We start from the raw sequence: 21,224 nt of genomic DNA on the forward strand, positions 1-21,224 counted from the left end.
GTACCTTAAAGTCCTGTCTTTTACCTAGAAGTATAAATGTAGTAGTATCTTTTTTTTAATGTACACTTTATCCACATGTCCAGTCTGAAAGAGAAATATAAAAAGTGCTGAAGATGACGGAAGAATTTAATAGTTGAAAACCTGGGGAAAAACATCAGGTTTTTATCTGGCAACCCAGTCTTATCTGGCAACCCAGATTTAAAGGTCATTCACCAGCTCCTCCTGTTGACGTCGAACTAAATAGGAAGAGGATGTTGTAAAAGGTGGATTAAGCTCACACCGGTGGACTGTGTCGCTGGCAGGCGTCTTGTTGATGATCAGGACTGAATGGCAGAGACACCCCGTGAGCACCGGCTATATCCGGGTACCGGAAGAAACGGGTTCTTCGTCAACGGCGAGGATGACGTCATTAACGTGAAGGAGAGCAGCACACAGACGGAGGGCAAAGTGCAAGGTGAGAACCTGCTAGGCTGTTATCCTACACCACAGGATGTGTCCCAAAAAGAGCTTCTAACGTACTAGGCATTGGGTAATCTTAAATAATAGATTTACACAATATTAATGGTGTTGACGTGGCGTGATCACGTGTCTCTGATCATGTAACTCCTTCAGCAAAAAGTTCAGCATGTATTCTGACATTTCATATAATGTCTGGTCCTGCTAAGTCATTATCTATGAATCCTTTATAGTAAATGACTCACTTCTGAACACGTAAATAACTGACTCACTTCTGAACATGTCAATAACTGACTCACTTCTGAACACGTAAATAACTGACTCACTTCTGAACATGTCAATAACTGACTCACTTCTGAACATGTCAATAAATGATGCATTTCTGAACATATCAGTAAATGACTCACTTTGAATATATCAATAAAGGACTCACTTCTGAACATATCAATAATTGACTCACTTCTGAACATGTCAATAAATGACTCACTTCTGAACATGTCAATAACTGACTCACTTCTGAACATACCAATAAATGACTCACTTCTGAACACGTAAATAAATGACTCACTTCTGAACATATAAATAAAGGACTCACTTCTGAACATATAAATAAAGGACTCACTTATGAACATATCAATAACTGACTCACTTCTGAACATGTCAATAACTGACTCACGTCTGAACATATCAATAAATGACTCACTTCTGAACATATAAATAAAGGACTCACTTCTGAACATATAAATAAGGGACTCACTTCTGAACATATAAATAAAGGACTCACTTATGAACATATCAATAAAGGACTCACTTATGAACATACAAATAAATGACTTCTTTCTGAACATATAAATAAAGGACTCACTTCTGAACATATAAATAAAGGACTCACTTCTGAACATATCAATAAAGGACTCACTTATGAACATATCAATAAAGGACTCACTTCTGAACATATCAATAAAGGACTCACTTATGAACATATCAATAAAGGACTCACTTATGAACATATAAATAAATTACTTCTTTCTGAACATATAAATAAAGGACTCACTTCTGAACATATAAATAAAGGACTCACTTATAAACATATCAATAAAGGACTCACTTATGAACATATAAATAAAGGACTCACTTATGAACATATCAATAAAGGACTCACTTATGAACATATAAATTAAGGACTCACTTATGAACATATCAATAAAGGACTCACTTATGAACATATAAATAAAGGACTCACTTCTGAACATGTCAATAACTGACTCACTTCTGAACATGTCAATAACTGACTCACTTCTGAACATATCAATAAAGGACTCACTTCTGAACATATCAATAAATGACTCACTTATGAACATATAAATAAAGGACTCACTTATGAACATATAAATAAAGGACTCACTTATGAACATATAAATAAAGGACTCACTTATGAACATATCAATAAAGGACTCACTTATGAACATATAAATAAAGGACTCACTTATGAACATATCAATAAATGACTCACTTCTGAACATATAAATAAAGGACTCACTTATGAACATATAAATAAAGGACTCACTTCTGAACATATAAATAAAGGACTCACTTCTGAACATATAAATAAAGGACTCACTTCTGAACATATCAATAAATGACTCACTTATGAACATATAAATAAAGGACTCACTTATGAACATATCAATAAAGGACTCACTTATGAACATATAAATAAAGGACTCACTTATGAACATATCAATAAAGGACTCACTTATGAACATATAAATAAAGGACTCACTTCTGAACATATAAATAAAGGACTCACTTCTGGACATGTAAATAAATGATTCACTTGTGAACATCAGTACCAGTTTCTGTCATGAAACTGGATTTGGTTGAAGCAGCCACCTTTCACTAAAAAAATCCTATCTATAACATATTTCATTCTCTCTCCTTCAGGTCATGGACCGAGACTGTCCAAAGTTAACCTCTTTACATTACTGAGTCTTTGGATGGAGCTTTTCCCCAGGAAGGAATCTCAGAGACGAGACAATGCATCTGTAAGGACAACATAATTCTCTTAATTAGGAGTGATGCCTGGAATGGCGTTTTTTTTTACTCTCACACAACCTGCCTTCATTAGAAATGAAACCAAGCAACCCTTTGAAGAGTAATTTCCTGAAGAGCACATTTCCTTAAAATCCTTCTACTTGGTTGTTTTTCAAACAAATATCAATAGATATAAAAGAGTCCTGAAAGCCACCATTTTTAACTTCATCAAGAAACCCAGGAAGCATGAATATTCAAATTAGAAGCTAACCTACACTTGCTCCTCCTCTTCCCCTGATAAACTTGCTGCATGACCTGAATTTGCATAATTCTGCTTTTACAACAAGCTGTTAGTCTTTTCTCCGACTACACTTTGTTACTAAAATTGTGCACGGGACTTTGGAAGGAAACAACTGAACTGTAATGTGTCTGTTTCAGGTGCAAGTCACCGGCTTGGTGGTGGTCCATGAGCAAAGAATTTTGGGTCTTCATTGCACTGGAGCAGAGCTTCATGCCGGTCAGGTGGCTGTAATCAGACATGGGCCCAGACTAAAGGGGTGTGAACTTTATTTCTCCAGAAAGCCTTGTTCTGTCTGCCTCAAGATGATCATCAATGGTAAGCAACCATTGTTTGCTCGACTGCTTCTTCCTGTCTGTATAGATGGATATGTAAAGGTCTAAAGATCCTAGTTTAATCTCTCTGAGCCACATCAGCACATCCTGAGCAACCCCTGTCAACCACTGAAACAGATTCACAAACTGGACAGATTTGAAAAATACCTTTTAATTATGTATGTCTTTATTTGCTTCAGTGAAAATTCTGGACTTGATGGAATCTGATCTATCTATTTGTAATCTTGTCTCCGTAATGAATTTTCCTCTCATTCTCTCAGCCGGAGTGAACAGGATCTCTTACTGGCCGGCTGAGGCTGAGATCAGTCTGCTGTCTGACAGAAGCAGTGCAGCAGGTTCTCGTCTCCAGGAAGCTATGCTGGATGCAGCCGCCACTGAAAAGCTCAAATCCAGCAGCAGGCCACACATCGGTGTGCTGCTCCAACCTCTACCCAACTCCATGCTTCAGTTTGTAGAGGAGACGTCTCGCAACAGTGACTTTCTGGGCAGAATGGCAGCTGATGATCACACCATGGATGTCCACGAACTCTTTAGGAAAGAGCGCTGGAGGAACTGGGACAGTTTTTCTAAAAGGTTTGTGATTGAGAATGTGGAGGTGCACAGGGAGCTGCTCAGTAAGATGAACCTAGAGAACTTTTGCACAGAACCATATTTCAGTGAGCTGCGGCAGCACATGAGGGATCTGATTCGGATTCTGGCTTGTGTGGCTGCTAGTGTTCCCGTACCCGAGCACGAATACGGGTTCTATGAGACAGAACAAACAACAAGTGGATATAGGACATTATCCCAGGATGTTGTGCGACACTGCATCATCCAGGCAGCAGTGCTGGCGTACAGAACAGGTGAGATGTCGGTGCATGTGTGAAGCCTTTCTCTAACGGTTATTATGGAATACTCCATCTCTCTAGCACGTGTGATTAGCATGGACCCGATTTTCATTGAACTGACAACCTGTTGCTTTAAAACTCACTTATGAAAGAAATTTCAGTGCAGTTACTGTCTAAAACTTTTGCAATTCTTTACATTTTTTTGCCATGTTAGACTACTTTAATCTTTTGTTTCAGCTGTCAGGAAAATCTGGTTGTGAATTCTTATTCTAAAAAATATTGTTGCCTAACATATAAATAAGTGCCATAGCAACCTAACCCCAACCCTATCGCTGGTGATTCATACCCTGCATAAAGCAGTATACACCCTGGACAGGCTGCCAGTCTGTCACAGTAGCAACCATCAGCATTTATTATTGCATGCTCTGAAGACTTAGTCAGCATGTTCACTCAATACTCCCATGCTGCACTTGTTTAAAGCAGAGTTATAACACTTAAATAATCAAGATGACAAACCAACTAAGCAACTAAAATAATAATAATAAAAAGTAAACTTTAGGTAATAAAACATGTAGAACAACTTCCTCAAAGATGAACCAAAATATAATAAAACGCAGATGACATGAGTTTAAGTTTAGTGTTAATCCATAATAATCTCTAAAGATTACAGATAAGAAAATATAACTCCAGTTTTTAATCTTCATAGATTTTGTAGAATTAAATGTCTTAACCTAAACTGCATAAACCTTGTTATAATAGAAATATATAAAAACTAAATAAGAAAATTGTGATATTGATAAAATCACAACCAAAATTCAAATCAACCAAAACTTTTGTTTTTATAAAATAAAATAAAATATTTGCATAATAAATGTATATAAAATACAGACACACACACACACACACACACACACACTGAGCACTTTATTAGAAACACCTGTAGACCTACTCATTAATAAATTCATCTAATCAGCCAATCATGTGGCACCATGTCCTAAAACACTGAGTTCAGTGTTCTTCAGTGGTTTTCTCAGTCACCAGATCTGACTTCATTAGATCACTTTTGAGGTAGAACAGGAGACTAGCACAATGAAGTTGCACCAGAAAAATTGCAGACATTATATATATATAGTCCATGTTACATCAACATGGACCAGAATCCCAATCTCCTGTTTTTAGAGCAACGGGAAACCCTACCGATTATTAGTATAGTGTTCCTAATAAGTGCACAATGGGTATACACACACACACACACACACACACACAACTAATTTTATCTAAAAAAAACTACATTTTAAATATAAATTTGCATTGCAACTGAAAATGATATTTTTAATTATACAAAAATAAACATAAAAGCTAAAAATATAATAAATAAATAAATAAATAAATCGAAACATAGCTACAAACACTATAAACTGTATTTTAAATACTAATATGAAATCTATCTAATTTATTAAGATATAAAAGATAATATAAGATATCATTTATTAGCTTTAAAATCTAAACTTTACAATAATATTTAGAATAAAAATGTATAAAATAGACATAAAATATAGAAAGATTCAGACTGTATCATTTGATGTGTCTAATATGGCTTTATTCCTGCTTTTGTGGTATTTTAGAAGATCCTAAAGTGGGAGTAGGTACAGTGATTTGGGCAGAAGGTAAACTGGTAAGTAAAAGGTTCAGACTTTATAAAAGCTTTAAATTTGACAGAATATTAATGAAATGAATCCAATGAATGAATGAATTTGACTGATCTAGTATGGCTCTATTATTATTATTATTATTATTATTATGATTATTATTAAATATTATTTGCTGTAAATTGTCCACGCTCAGCCTCATTGCGATGGCACGGGGAACATGTACCTGGTGGGATGTGGTTATAACGCCTATCCTGTGGGATCTGAGTACGCTGAGTTTCCTCAAATGGACGACAAGCAGGAAGAGAGACAGCGCCGTAAATACCGCTACATCATCCACGCTGAGCAGAACGCACTCACGTTCAGGTGTGTGACATGTATCTAAGCGTATATACAGAGAATATATTAATTCGTCATGTTATATTAACGCACTTATTCTATTATGTAATCGTTTCTATGGTAACAGCTCTTTAACATGGACTGATACATCTAGTCTTTGACATGGTGAATCCTTCTATAAAGAAACATTAAAAATTATTTTCAGAACAGAGAACTTTGTGCTTCTTGTTTCCTGATCACATGGTTCATTGAAAAAAATTTTAATTCCTGTTTAAAGCTGATCTAATAACATTGCTAATAGAAATGGATAATGAATATGAAATTGTAAACGATGGCAAATGGATGTGATATGTTAAGACACGAACACGTTTAGATATGCTCTTCTTCTTCTTCTTCTTTTACTTTCAGCTTTTACCGAACTCTATCCTCAGCATCCTCTACTCTCACACCAATTACCTTCATGTCCTCTTTTAACACATCCATAGATTTCCTCTATGTCCTTCCTCTTGACCTCTTACCTGGCAGCTCCATCTCCAACATCCTTCTACCAATATAACCATCTCCCTCCTCTGTACATGTCCAAACCATCTCTATCTAGTCTCTCTGACCGTGTCCCCAAACAGCTATCCTGAGCAGCCCCTCTGATGTGCTGGTTCCTAATCCTGTCCATCCTCATCACTCCTAAAGAGAACCACATCATCCTCATCACTGCTACCTTCATCTCTGCCTCATGTCTTTTCCTCACTGCTACAGTTGCTACGCCATACAGCAGAGCTGCTCTCACTACCGTCTCCTTCACCTTTCCTTTAATTCTTGCTGAGACTTTTAAATATGCTGTTATGGGACATTAATCTGCCTCTTATTTTCCCAAGAGAACTTTCCAGAACACACACATTTCTGAATTGTTCATGCAATACTCTGGCTTTTCATCCATGTTCAGGAGTGCGGATGTTAAGGAGGAAGAGAACACAATGCTCTTCGTTACTAAATGCCCGTGTGATGAATGTGTGCCTCTGATCCAAGGCGCCGGCATCAAACAAATCTACACTACGGACCTGGACAGCGGGAAAGACAAACACGACATCTCTTACATCAACTTCAACCGGCTCCGCGGCACCCGCAGGTTCATCGTACGTTTGTGCCAATTTCCACAGTAAAACATTGGCATATAATATAGAAGTTTTGTTTCATAACTGAAGGATGCCTTTAAATGTAATATATGTAACTTTTTTAATATATTGATGTTGCTACCATTTAACAAATTTGCTTAATGATCCGTTTGTATTAAAGAAAGATATCAGGGTTTTTCGTGTCTGTCCATCACATTTGTAGTGTTTCTGTGATTTTTCTCCAGATTCAGAAAAGTCTAGAGCAAATGCTGTTGTGGAGTTTTACCATCTTTTCAACGCTGATACAATCTGATGCATAAAATTACTCTAGTATAGTTTATCCAAGAGTCTGATCTCTGAAAGAATGGATTTTGGACGTTTAGAGCTTCATTTACATTTAAATGAGTTTGAAATAAACAGATTTTAGTTCTTTTTTTCAAGACAGGGAAATAAGTTCTTGTAATACTTGTAATCCCACATCCACTACAGATGTGAGCGAGAGATAAGAGGTTGAAAAATGTTTGGGGGGGAAAAATGACACATTCACGCTTTTCACACTGTCTTTTGTTTGTATATTTTGAAGTGGCAGAAGTTGGGTGTGATCAGAAGTGCTTCTGAACAAACTGGTCCGGCTTTATCAAGTAAGCTTTTACTCACACTAATCATTTTACTAGAACTGAGTATTACTTGTATGAGCACTTTTTTGCAACTTAACACTGTTGATTTGTCAGTAAGGACATGGGCAGTACTATAAGTAGAAGCCATCGTTTTATATTCTCATGTTATTTTAAAAAGACAACCACTTTTGGCTTTTTATTTTACACCAGGCCTCGATTTACAGGCAGTGGTGGTTTAAGTCGTTAAGCCTTAGGGTTGATGATTGAAGGATCGGGGTTCGAGCCCCAGCACTGCCAAGCTGCCACTGTTGGGCTCTTGAGCAAGGCCCTTAACCCTCCCTGCTCCAGGGGCCTGTATCATAGCTGCCCATGTGCTCTGACCCCAACCTCCTCAGTTGGGATATGCAAAGAAAAGAATTCCACTGTACTGTAATGTATATGTGGTGATAATAAAGGCTTCCGTTCCATTAAAGTATGTGAGCTATTTCTTGTTATTAATTGCAGATGGCTGCGTGAAGAACAGAAGAGAGGAACCTGCAGACTGTCAGTGCAATAAGAGGCTGAAAAAGTGAGGAATAACTAAGACTGAGGGAATCAGTCTACAACACGCGTCATCCTTCTGACTGAACAATTATTAAGACGTTATTGAGGTGGACCGTAGTGTCGAGAGAAGTGAAACTATAACATTAAAATGGCAGTTACGTATTAACTACACATCATATGAAACATATTTTTAGATGACAACATACTGTAATCTTTCCGTTTGCTTGTTGAATGGATTTATTTTTTAGATTTAATTATTATGCACTAAGAAAAAGCACCCATTTTGTAGATGAAGCCCCAAAAGCATGCACAATGAATCATTTCATTTGCACAGCAGTCAGATTTTAACGATTATTAGTAATGTATTAATTTAATTTTAAAATAGAACTTTTGATTGTGACATCATTTATTAACCGTGTGTGTGTTTCTCTTGTTTGTAAAAGGTAAATAGAACAGATATTATCATCATTTTTCTGTTACTTCTGATTGCTTAAGAAATTGAAATACAATAAACAGAGTATTGGGCTTCATTTTTGGCCTGATTTCAACATGCCACTAAACCTTTAATGCACCATGTTTATTTCATGTAAAATCTTTCAGTTTAAATCTTTTTTTTGGTTAAGCTTCAAACACTGAACGTGACACAAGAATGTATCTCCTCAGTGCATTACATAGCAATTCATCAAGCAGGAATCTCTCACTCAACAGCTGTCTCTAAAGCAGTACAACAGGAAGGAGCCATGTTTCTAATTGATAAATTACTGGCAAGTGCCCGAGTGCTTTCGAGGCCTATGACAGTATTTTAGTGTGACACCAGTGAAAGTGAAATTCAATTAATTGAAGAATTACACTGATTTCTGTCACACAGAATATAATCTTCTGTTCTGAATGCAAAAGGAAGTGAGAGCAATGCGAAGGTTTTGCTTTTCAGTGTGTAAAGTTTGGTATATTTCAGAATTTAAACGGACTCTCACAATGTTTTACTACTGTATGCAGCAGTTGTGGATCGATATTAAAGTCTGGTAATATGTTTTAATTCTCTACATTTCATCCTGCTTCCTTAAAGAGATCAAATGATGAAAGAGTAACGTGTGCATGCCCTAATATTTCTCGATATATGTTGAAGTCTTGTGAACAATTTACCACAGACGAGGTGTACTGGCATGCTGCCCATCCACACACACACACACACACACACAAAGGAGAATAACTAATAATGCTTGAATTTTGCTTTATTGGTGATATGGTACAATTAGCACTGAAGAAGAAAGGATGCGATGTGGGTGGCATTGGGAAAGATTTCAGACTTGAAGTCTCAAAGTTTTTTTTTTTCCATTCATTGTAACACGTATGTAAGGATGTGAAGATATTGAATAAACTTGGCTCAAGTGGCTAATATAGTTGAATGGTTCCCCTGCTGAAGGGTTTAATGTTCTATGATTCACTTTACATTACACAGTACTGAGCAGCCTGATGCCCACCTGAGCTCTGAATGCTAATTCAAACTGGGAGGAGCAGAAGCAGTGTCAGTAGTGTGTGATGTATTTGTTCCACATTTGGGCATTATAACCAATGAATTTTGATCCAGGTTGGCTTCTTATAATGATAATAAAATATTACAGGAAAAAAAGGGAAAGGATGAAGGAAAAAAAAAAAATTCAGTATGTATAATGGACATCTAGAACAAATTTCACATAATTGGCAAACAACATTGGGTCAAGTCCACCTCAGCATACAAGCTCCACTTAATCTAATGATACAATCATACAAGTGAATCAATCAACCAAGTGCAGCGACTGAAAGCAAAGAATGAAGAAGGTTTTTCATCAGAGTAACTCAAATATAGTGAGTTAAGAGGTTCACTGCTTAATCAATTCAAAATATGCTCCACTAGAACATATTTAAAATGAACAACAAAATTAAATTAAGCTCCCCCTAGAAAGATCTGTTTAAAAATACAAAAAGCATGAGGAAAAAAAAAACAGGAATACATTTAAAACAACAACAAAAGGCACCTGTTTTGAATGATCGTGTCCTCGACGGTTCCGTTTAAGTTTGAGCTAAACGTTCAAAATCACTATGAAGAGCTAACATACCAGCTAATGAAGAGAAGAGAGAGAAATACATTGGAGTACTGCAGAAATACAGCACAGAACCGCCCCACTGCAACATAATAAACGTGTACAAGAAAGAGTATTAGTGGGATTAAACTACGTGACTCCTATAGCAGGTCCTATAGGAAGATTAGAGCTCTGGATACACTACAGTACTAGCACAGAACTCTAAGCTTTAGTACTATAGCACAACTCTAATTCCAGCCTCACTGCAAAACATCACGCAAAGTGCCGATAGATGTTTACTAGGTTTTATAAAAGGGCACTCGCATACAGACTAAAACCAGCTTTAAACATGTGATAGGTAAACATGTTGTCAAGTACGAAGTGAATAGTTACACAGCCCTGTTTCACAAGCAGAAATTTGATAACTAAAAAAATAAATTTATAAAGCATACAGACAGATAAACTGCGCCACTGATCAATGGCTGAAACCCGACAAGTAAAATACTGAAAAAACCCCAGCAAACAGGGATAACATGACTGTTTATTTTGGTAAATTTGAACCCATCCGAAGTTGGCAGTAAGCCATACAGGAGTGAGAAAAGTACGAAAGTTCAGCGTATACCATCAGTACCAGGAGGCGCTAGAGAAGAAAGAAAGAAAGAAAAAAAAAAAAGAATATACAGGAATGCAAGAATGAAGTTACTAACGTGTGAAAATCAGTTTTATAAATAGCTGGGGAATGCATCCTCCTTTCCTACAACTCCACGACTACAGCTACAAACTGTACAAGATCGAGGCCAAACTGCTGCTGTGTGAACTGCACTCGGATCAGGGGTGTGTGTGTGTGTGTGTGTGTGAGAGAGAGAGAGAGAAAATATGAGCTTATCAGAATGTAAAAACCAAAAAAGTGTCGATCGTTCTCTTAGGTCCTCGTGACTCACCCACGTCTCTCGAGGCTGCTACCAGCTTTGGTTCTTCCTGAAACTAAATTGTTTGCCTTTAAGTTTCATTTTTTTTTTTTTTTTTTAAATCACATCCTATTGTGGCACACAACTCGATGTTAAAACTAACAAATGTCTTATGAAAGAAAGTTTAAAAAAACAAAACAAAAAAAAAACAAAAACAAAGAAAAAGGAAATAAAAAAAGGAAGAAAATAACTGAACATCAGTGATTGAAAACTATCACTTGCGAGCCTCATGACTAAGAAAAGACAAATGTTTAAGATCTTAAATAGAATTATTATTGTTAATAGATTTTTGTGATTTTTTTTTCTGTTTATTTTTCCTCAGTAAAAAGATGAGGTGCTTAATAACGCGATCGCTAGCTAAGGTTTAGGAGGTGGGTTTCTTTAAGTCTCGTATCTGTTTAATGAGGTACGTCTTTTCGTCGTTAAACTGCTCGTCGTCTGTGCGGTCCTTCTGGAAGTTGTTAAGGAAGTCGATGAGCTTCGTCTGGTTCTTCAGTAGGATGTCTATGATGGGCTGTGTTTTGTTAGGGTTCGCCACAAACACCTGAGTGAGGGAACAAAATGTTTGTATAAACAATGTCCAGCATAACAGCAAATTCTTCTCAAATTCTTCCCCAGAATTTAATCTCATCTAATCTCTATTCCTCGTGTGTGTGAATGCCTCAGACAAGAATGAACACATTTTCCTGAAGTGAAAAAAAAAACAAATAAAAACTGAAAAGAAAACCCGTTTACTTAAACTGTGAACAATGGAAGATAATGAAGAGCTTCAGTGTTGATCTGCAGCTCAGAATCTGAACCTGCCTGATCTGACTGCTGCCGGAGAGCAAACACTGCTTTTATTCACTGTCTGATTATCAGTCCTATTATTTGTAAAGTGTTACAGTAGCTGTTTATCGTAGGCCTCATCTTTTCTTTTAGAACTTTTGCGGTTCACCACAAAGTCATAAGTTTCCAACAAAGCCACAGACATCCATGACCTAGTGCAGAGGCAGTGATAACAGCCATGCTATTTTAGTGGGAGGGGATCTCTCTCTTGCGCTCTCTCTCTTCTCTTCAGACACACAGACACACACACACGCAGACACACAATAAACAGAGATTGTCCTTTCGGGATAAAGAAATACTCAGATGTATTTCAACCTAATCATGACGTTACCTTAAAGACGTGGAATGCCTCAAACTGGATATTTGGACTTTTGTCTCTCAACAGGTTCATCATGAGTTTGAGGTTCTCCGGCTTGCTGATGTACCTCGTCATCACAGTGAAGTTGTGTCTGTCCAGCAGGAGCTCGCCCAACAGCTGTCATGCAACAGAAACACACACACACACATCAGAGGCAAGGACAGGAAAGACAACAGGCTGTAGTTTCTTACAAGGCACTACACTACACACACCTTCAGTGACTGCCTCTTTGTCACATAGTTTTCAGAGTGCAACAGCTTCTCATAGTTCTCAAAGACCTGCAAAAAAGGAAGGGTTCAAATAATTAGGGCAGATTTAAATAACTAGTATATTATAATAAATAAATAACCAACAAGCCTTTTTTTTTTAAAAAAGCTATACTGCCTTTCTGTTTCATTACAAACGATTAAAAACTTGTTTTCAAGCCATTTCTTTGATATAGTTAATAACGTGCTGCTTGGAGTCCAGGTCCACCAAGCTGCCACTGCTGGGCCCCTGAGCAAGGCCCTTAACCCTCAATTGCTCAGTTGTATAAATTGAAATAAAAATGCAAGTCACTCTGGATAAGTGTGTCTGCTAAATGCCAGAAATGTAAATGAAGTGTTTTTGTAAAAATGTCATAAAACCAGAGAAATCATCCATGCTTTTTACCCTTAAGAAATCCTGCAGAAATTTGCATACTGGAGCTGGATTAGTAATAATCTTACCAACATGTACATGCATGCAAAGGTCACTTACTGCGTCGTAGTTCTGTTCTAAAAACTCTGCCACTAGAACCTTGTGCCTTGTAAGAAGGTCCTGCAGAATGACAGCAAGAAAATCTGATTAATTCAAGAACTCCAGTCAAGGATGAGTTTAGACAGTTGTGTCAGCACTCTGTTCTTGCCTTGAAGGTGGCGAAGGCATCAGAGGCGATGTCGAACGTTGACATTTCCACATAGCTGAAAAAGTCGTTGAAATGCTCTGAGTGCAGGATGATTTTGGCGAGCGGTTCATGCCGGATGCACTCGCGCAGCATGATGCCACAGTTCAGTGCCACCTGAGGAGTCTCATACCTGTGGAGGCAACGCAAAAAAAATCAGTGAAACAGCAAACAAAATGCTAAACAAATATCAGACACATTTGTGCCACACAAATATTCTGTTTAATTAATAACTTAATTCATAGAACAGATCTTGAATATGTTATTAAGCTGAAATAAAGTCGATGGGTGAAGCTAAGGTGAGTGATATCTCGTCTCGTCTTACCCTTTGAGCAGAATAAAGAGCACTTCCTGATGGGAGCAGAAATATTCCACTGTGGGACTGCGGGTGCCAATCTGCCTGCGTAGGATGTTGTTGAAGATCTGACACACATCCTTCTTCCCCTGCACACATAGATCGGTAAAAGATTACATTAAAACACGTACATGAGATGAGGATCAGAAACGTTTGTCCATGTAAACACAGTAATATAGTATTGGAGGTGTGTAACAGTTCCTGCTTCCCTCCATTAATGTTCAACTTTGTGATCTTCCTCTTTTTATGTCAAGTAAGGTCTAAGTGTACTATAAAGTTCATCATTAACAAAATTGAGGGACAGAGAAACAGGTTCTCTGACACTCCCACAGATAAGTCATTTGGCAAATATTTTGTTTAACACAACTCCCTCTCTCCTGTCTGCTCCTCTAAACCACTCCAGTCACTTTGTCTACACCTCTCTCCTCATCTCCCGATCCTCCGTTCATATCACCACAAAGATGAAAATATGGCATGCTGTTTCCTCACAATGAATTCATTGTTTTTTTAATTATATTAACCATGGGCTGAATCAGCATGTGTTTTATTGAAACGATTTACCTCTACTCGCAACTAACGGCGCCGCACTCGCAACTAACGGCGCCGCACTCGCAACTAACGGCGCCGCACTCGCAACTAACGGCGCCGCACTCGCAACTAACGGCGCCGCACTCGCAACTAACGGCGCCGCACTCGCAACTAACGGCGCAATATCAGCACTGCCAAGATTACTTCAAGTGTTTTGTATATTTTGGTTAATTACTATTTTATACAAACAAGAAAAATTTAAATAATGTAAAAGACAAGAACTCACATTATAACCGAAATACTACTACGTTAAAATAATAATAATAAAAAAAAAAAAACACTTCAGACTATACAGTTTTATGATATATTATGATAATAATCCATGCTGCATCACAATACGCAGTTCTGCAACCCTAAACAACACGCTGCACATTTTAAGTTTATAGCTTAGTAATAAACCTAAAGCTGAAACTCCTCTTTGTTCCAGTGCTGACACACGATCCTCCTTTCACAAATGTTGAATAAATTTCATAACAAAAAACGTCAGCACATAAATGATTATGTTCTTTGTTCAGCTGCACTGTGGTGTAAATAATAAAATGGTAAACATTCTATCCAATTGCAGTTTCACTTACGCTCAGGCATAAACAGGCTGGGAGAACAGGAAAGAGGTGAGTTTTTAGTGCTTGGGTAAAACTGAGTAAGCAGATTTCATTCTGATTGGTGCACCTGTAAACCTGTGGTCAGCTCTACAGAATAAAATCCAACTGAACTTTAGCAGAAATTAAGATATTACGCAGAAGGAAAAACTAGGAGTAAATATCAGAAATCCCTTTAAATAATAAAGAATCGATATTTCTAGACGTAGCTAATGATGAAAATAAATGCATAACTGTGATAACGTGCAGTGACTCACCTCAAAGTCGATGACCTGCAGGTTCTCCACCAGGGAGATGAGCAGGCCGCTGTTGTACAGCTCTTGGGCCAGCTGGGCCACCGTTTCCGTGTGTGGCTCCTTGTCGTTGGTGCCGTACAGGATCTCCTTCATTGCCACCAGACATTTAGACACCTCCTCGGAGGCCTACACACACACACATGCACGTATAACTGAAAGGAGCAACTAACACTGAACAAACAATAAAATGCTTCTCCATCTCAGGAAGAACCCAGGAGCAGGCAGTCATCTGTGCATCCATCCTTCTGTTGTAAACACAAAGTCTGATGAGACAGGATGACAGGTCAGCCTTGTTTGCACCAGGTACTTCAGGATCACACCAGCCAGGTTGCTCAGAGATTCACAGACCTGTACTTTAGCAAGGAGCTGAAGGAAACCGGCTTAGCGACCGGCTGCAAATGACCATGAGGTAAAGTGGCACAGCGGCATCGTCACCTTGGTGTCACCTCGGCCTTCTCGCACATTCTCAGCACTCCTGTGTATTAAATTTTCTTTTTTCCTTCAGCTCTATCAATTCTCTGTTTCTATCTTTCAATTATTTTCCATATAAATATTTAATTAAACCACCTGCTGAGGAATCTTATTTATATTATGTTGCACAGACAAAACTATATCTAGAACTACAAAAGGTATAAATAAATAAATAAATAAAATAAAAACACGTCTTTTGAGAGACGGCTGAATAATTACACACTGAAATAAGTTATTAAAGAACAAAGCATTACAGAAACACATTTCATGCTGCTTAGTCTTTGACCGAGCACTCGTTCAATCAATCTTACTAAGAAAGTTTCTTCAACAGAACTATTTATCCCAAGGCTAAGGAGTGTTTTCATATTATCTACAGCACCAACATGCCACACTTCATGCTTCTCATACTCAAACTGCATTATCAGATGGATTTTTGAGTAGTAGCTGAAGTGCTGCTCTCCGAATTCAATGCTTCCTAGAAAGACGGCAGCTTCTTCACTTCAGACTGGCTAGTTGGTGACAAGTCTGTTAAAAGTACAAGCAAAAAAAAACAAAAACAACACAGCCAAGAAAGGAGGAAGGTTCTGGAATAAAGCCTGGTTTTGAGCACATGACAATTTGATGAAGTAGCTTCACCTTACAGTGTTACAGTTATGCTCCAAGATGGAGGGCAAAAAAGGGGCTTTGTTTCCCAATTAAATATAGTGATAGAAAATGCGGAAACGTGCAATAACACAGAAGTAAGAACATATTTTATGAAGTACTGCTATATAACAAAGATTCATTTTTGACATAACTAAAATAAAGAGCAGCATCTTACGCTTAAGTATGATCTCACCTTCTCTGTCTTCTTGTCCTGCTTGACCAGGATGGACAGGTTGTCCTTAAGAGCCTTCACAATATCTGTGGGACTCTTGTGAGATTTACCAAACAGTGGCATGGTTAGAGCCCAGTGTCTCTCTTACTCAGTCTCACTCTCTCTGTCTGTCTCTCTCCTTCCTCAGAACCTGAATAGAAGAAGGAAGAAGATTAGAGAGGAAGTGTAACTTTGGGGTTTTTTTAGTTTAAAGAAAGAGCACAGAGATGGAACTTTCAACACAAAATGTATATCTTGCAATGGGAATCTTATTAGAGAGCTTTGTGTGCATACAAGAGAATAGAAAGGATCCTCTACAAGTGTCTATAACCTTGTTACACTTTACAGAAAGGGTCTCAGGGCTGTTTACCCTACAGTGTTTTTGAACACTAGTGTAAAAACAAATGTACATCATAATTTTAAGCTAAAAATAATTAGAAATGCATAGCAGAATAATCTTTGCTCCATCATCAGGACAGTAGAAGTTCGAATCATGACGATGCCTCGGCTATCTGTGGCCAGGAAACGCAACACTGGCCCTGATTTCCTGTGAGCTCATGTATGTGGAAGAGGGTAGACTGCGCTTTCCTTTGAGTCTGTTACATTGCCTTGTGATGCTGCACAAGTAGACGTTTCAGAGGAAACATGTTTTGGCCTTTACCATCCTGGCTGGCAGCGGTCATGGTGACCAAATTGGGAAGAAATGAGAGAAAATAGATTCACTCATGTCACATTATTCATTCCTGAAGCTTTTCACAGAGACCACAAATAATCCTGGAGTGAAGCGTTTTCCACTTGAGTTTAAAAACAGCCGTACCAAACGGAACAGTCGGAAAAACTTCAGTAAGTCAGTTCCTGAAAGCAGACATGGCCTCACTCGTGAGTGGAAATCTAGTGAACCCAGAGAAGCCCAGGAGATCACTGTGAGATCACTGCCCTGTAAGGCCACCCCTGTCTTTCTGAGAATATCCTGTGCTTGCCAAGAGCTTGTCACTTTGATCATGTGACCGGACCAGACCTTTCTTAACACCCTCTCGACAGGTGGACATTTATTTCTTCCTGGTTTGGGCTATTAAAATACTGTTCACACACTTTACACAAGAGGCTAAAGCACATGCGATGCAAATCGACTCGAAGACAATCCTGTATATTTTTAGTGTTACTACAAACAATTAAGCGTGTCCATTCTGTGATGACATACGATCTTGATATTATTCATTCATAAGTCCATGGAAAATAAAAATCAGCTTGCAAGATCCTGGCGGATGAATGAGCACATTCAAGAGATACATCTTTACAATAAAGCAGTCAATCAAAACTATTCACCTCCTCTATTTGAACTTGACATGTGGTTGTTTTCACCTCTTCTGTTCTGGCAAGTAAAAATTTGAGTAACCGGCATGCGTAAGATTTTATTAATAACCTATGCTGAAACTGACAGCTTGGTGTCTTGGCTTACTCTCCAATCCTGTACTCCACAGATCAGTTAAGACAAATAAGCCATTAAGCATAAGCAAGCTGCCACCAAACAGTAATAGACCTAATTAACAAACCAACATGACAAACTAAACCCTTATACAGGGGCCCAAATGATACAGATTTTCACACATCTTGTTGGGCTGCTTTCAACCAGTTAGAGAGAAACCATTTATAAATATTTTCACAGCTAACATAACTAGGCAGCTCTCTGTGTATGCTGATTGGAGATAAATCAATAATATTTTAACCTAGATTGTCAAACACTGCAATATATCACTCATGTGATTATCTGCCTGTCATTCTGTTATTTATAACGCTGCCTTAAAGCAATACTCTACAAACATAACAACATAATCTCCACCTACTGCACATGTAGTGGATTTATGGTTTGACAAGTTTTCGTGTAGTGAGAAATAAACCAAAATCCTGCTCATGTGTTATGGAAGATTAAGGGCAGCTGATACGGAGGTCAGGTTGAAAACATTTGTCACAGCACCATATCGATCCTTAGAAAAGCGTCATTAATTAAAACAAATTCTTATAGTATTGACTCAAGCTTTGAAATTTGGACACAGCAAAAAAAAACCAAAAAAAAAACAAACAACAGCTCTCTCGAATATCTAGCTCATTGTATGACATTTAACCCAACAGCTGCCCCTAGACTTTAATTCTGTCTGGACTAAACAGATTTCCAGCTCTTTTCTCTGTACAAGGAAACTGAAAATCTTGAGATTAGGTTGATAAGGAATATTCCACCGGTTTTAATTCCTCAATAGTCCGATCAAACAAGGCTGATGCTCATTAACCATGGTCATTGTGATCATGGGACAGAGATAACAGTGCTGGTCTTATCTTTGTAGGAGTGTGACCTATAGCTTATAAAAGAAAATCAGATCCTATAGTCAACACTGGTCATCCATCCATCCATCCATCCATCCCTCTCACATATACATACATACACACACAGTGCTGTAGCTGATCATCTGTTCCACCTTTGACAAACAAATGCTGCAAAAGGCTTAAAACAACTCTAGCAAAATCAATGCAAAAAATGTTGGCAAAAGGAGGAAATAAATAAAGTAAACTTGCTCAAAAAAATAAACACACACACACACACACACACACACACACCTGCAGGTACTTTAACCTGATCATAAGAGATCACGGTGTGACTCAAGAATACAGGTAAGATTAGCTATTAGTCAGCAAACCACCTTTTTTTCTCCATAACATCATTTTACCTCATGAATAACCTCCTATTTAAGGCTTTACTGATCCATACTTCACCTTACTGATTAGCTGTAGCTTCAGGTGACTAGCTAACGGATATAAAAGCTGCCAGAAATCACGATGATCCCAAAGCCAGTGCTGTAAGCTAGTTAGCAACAACAATAGCAAACAACAATGAGCGTAAAAACATTAAAATTTTGTTTTAACCCAAACTTAAACATCGAGTTCGTTCGATAATAATAAAAACCTACTTTGGATCTAGTTAGTTATTTTCTTCACTTATTTTACTTAAACTGCCCGTTCGGGTATAAAAACAAACACACGAATGGAGCTACATCCAGGCTAGCTAGCGTTCAGGCCCGCATACTCGCGTACTAAGTAGGACGTCACAACCGACGCCTGCGTGTTTTAGTTCGGTAGTATGCGGTTTTAGACGCGGCCATTGACGGGACACGGACACAGACACAGACACACACCACACCACCTTCAATGCAGGCGAGATATAACCTGTCTATTAAACTGATTAGATCTAAATAAACCTAAACAACATGGCCCTGACACTGAGCTATGGTTAAGACGTTAAAATGGCAGGTAAAAACAAAACAGGCTACACAGAGCTACATCTAAAACAAAACACACACACACACACACACACACACACACACACACACACACACACACACACACACACACACACACACACACGTATCCACTCTCTTTAAGTTTTTAACAATGTCAAGGGCGACGTTCGGTTCATACACCGACCTCCAGCGACTCCTCTCCCCGCATTTAGACGCCCCTAAACCCGTCTAAAGAGGTAAACACTCACCGCGTCCACGGCCTTGTTTAGTCTGTTCTCGACTCCTGCTGCTGTTTCTTTTGCTTCTCTGTTATCGAGCAGCCCTTTTTCTGGTCACGCTAGCACACTGTGTGTGTGTGTGTGTGTGTGTGTGTGTGTGTGTGTTGCTGAGAGAAACGTCAGCGGAAAGTGCGTATGAGCGAATTAGAGCCGTGCGTGATTTCACTCGAAACCAATAGACTCGATATCAGCACGATTCGTGATTCATGATTCATGTTGCTTTACATACAACACGCACTCCAGATGAGTCGACTCGGTAAAAAAAAAAAAAAAAACTCTTATGATCTAGAGTCGGTTCTCATAAATAATTCAGTGAATTTCTCTATTATGGCAAACGCGTTAAGACTGATCTCGGATCAGATCCGCTCTGGTCAGACGTTAGAAACAAAGATGGGCGGGTCGATACCGAGGTCCCGATACTATCGATAATGTTTATTTATTTATCTATTAATTTATTTATAATTTAAAAAAGTGAGAAAGAAGTTGTTCTCATTCTCATATTCTTTAAATCATTCTCATTCTCGAATGATTTACATTTTCCCTGTTTTAAATACACAAGACTTTTTAAAGTACCAGTATCACGATACCGGTCTCGGTAACAGTGACACCACTTCCTATAGGTGTGGTCTGTAAAACACCCGGATGTAGATGCGTTCAGACTCGATAATGAGGAGCTTCTGTAGTGCAAAAAATACTCAGGGTTGCCATGTTTGCAGAAAATGTCCCAAATCATTTTTTTTTTAAAAAGTGCAGCATCATGACAGTGTTTGCCAATACGCTTTTGTAATTAACGATATACATTTTAATGAAGCATAACAATAAACAAAGCGAAATTGTGATGCAGTCTTGCCTCAGGCCTCCAAAGTCTCCAGGTCGAGTCTGGGTTTGGGTTAACTCTGGATTTCCTCTACTTGTCAGTAGGTGAAATGGCTGTATGATAAATTGCTAAGTGTGAACATGTTTGTGTATGGTGACCTGTCATAGACTGGCATCTCATTCACAGTGTATTCCCGTGTTCCTGGGACTGGCATCTCATTCACAGTGTGTTTCTGGGGCTGGTATCTCATTCACAGTGTGTTTCTGGGGCTGGTATCTCATTCACAGTGTGTTTCTGGGACTGGCATCTCATTCACAGTGTATTCCCATGT

At 38.2% G+C, this 21,224-nt stretch overlaps 2 protein-coding genes across 3 annotated transcripts; one reads left to right on the forward strand and one right to left on the reverse strand.

The window, feature by feature from the left end:
- Window positions 1-212: 212 nt before the first annotated feature.
- Window positions 213-9,239, forward strand: cdadc1 (cytidine and dCMP deaminase domain containing 1). 2 transcript variants are annotated; one of them, XM_060861011.1, is made up of 9 exons: window positions 213-454; window positions 2,401-2,501; window positions 2,929-3,106; window positions 3,384-3,965; window positions 5,576-5,625; window positions 5,796-5,965; window positions 6,879-7,061; window positions 7,631-7,688; window positions 8,169-9,239. In XM_060861011.1, exons 1-8 carry the CDS (start codon window positions 328-330, stop codon window positions 7,647-7,649), a joined length of 1,410 nt encoding a protein of 469 aa, XP_060716994.1. In that variant the 5' UTR covers window positions 213-327; the 3' UTR covers window positions 7,650-7,688; window positions 8,169-9,239. The 2 variants fall into 2 exon arrangements, with proteins under 2 accessions (XP_060716994.1, XP_060716992.1); XM_060861009.1 differs by having other exon boundaries at window positions 214-454; window positions 6,879-7,068.
- A 182-nt stretch (window positions 9,240-9,421) lies between these two features.
- Window positions 9,422-20,283, reverse strand: cab39l (calcium binding protein 39-like). The gene is made up of 9 exons (XM_060861012.1): window positions 20,047-20,283; window positions 16,491-16,659; window positions 15,143-15,307; window positions 13,669-13,787; window positions 13,308-13,476; window positions 13,160-13,219; window positions 12,634-12,699; window positions 12,395-12,538; window positions 9,422-11,779 (listed from the first exon to the last, which is right to left on the reverse strand). The coding sequence occupies exons 2-9, from the start codon at window positions 16,590-16,592 to the stop codon at window positions 11,600-11,602; spliced, it is 1,005 nt and encodes a 334-aa protein (XP_060716995.1). The 5' UTR covers window positions 16,593-16,659; window positions 20,047-20,283; the 3' UTR covers window positions 9,422-11,599.
- Window positions 20,284-21,224: the final 941 nt, after the last annotated feature.

Source organism: Tachysurus vachellii, chromosome 24, assembly GCF_030014155.1.
Source record: "Tachysurus vachellii isolate PV-2020 chromosome 24, HZAU_Pvac_v1, whole genome shotgun sequence".
NCBI lineage: Eukaryota > Metazoa > Chordata > Actinopteri > Siluriformes > Bagridae > Tachysurus > Tachysurus vachellii.

Coding starts and splice junctions, on each gene's coding strand:
- cdadc1 (XM_060861009.1), top strand. CDS start 328: ATGGCAGAGACACCCCGTGAGCACCGGCTATATCCGGGTACCGGAAGA. Junction 3,966..5,575: donor AGTGCTGGCGTACAGAACAG/GTGAGATGTCGG, acceptor GTGGTATTTTAG/AAGATCCTAAAGTGGGAGTA. Junction 7,069..7,630: donor GCGGCACCCGCAGGTTCATC/GTACGTTTGTGC, acceptor TATATTTTGAAG/TGGCAGAAGTTGGGTGTGAT.
- cab39l (XM_060861012.1), bottom strand. CDS start 16,592: ATGCCACTGTTTGGTAAATCTCACAAGAGTCCCACAGATATTGTGAAG. Junction 12,700..13,159: donor TAGAACAGAACTACGACGCA/GTAAGTGACCTT, acceptor CCTTTTTTGCAG/GTCTTTGAGAACTATGAGAA. Junction 12,539..12,633: donor CAAAGAGGCAGTCACTGAAG/GTGTGTGTAGTG, acceptor GTTGCATGACAG/CTGTTGGGCGAGCTCCTGCT.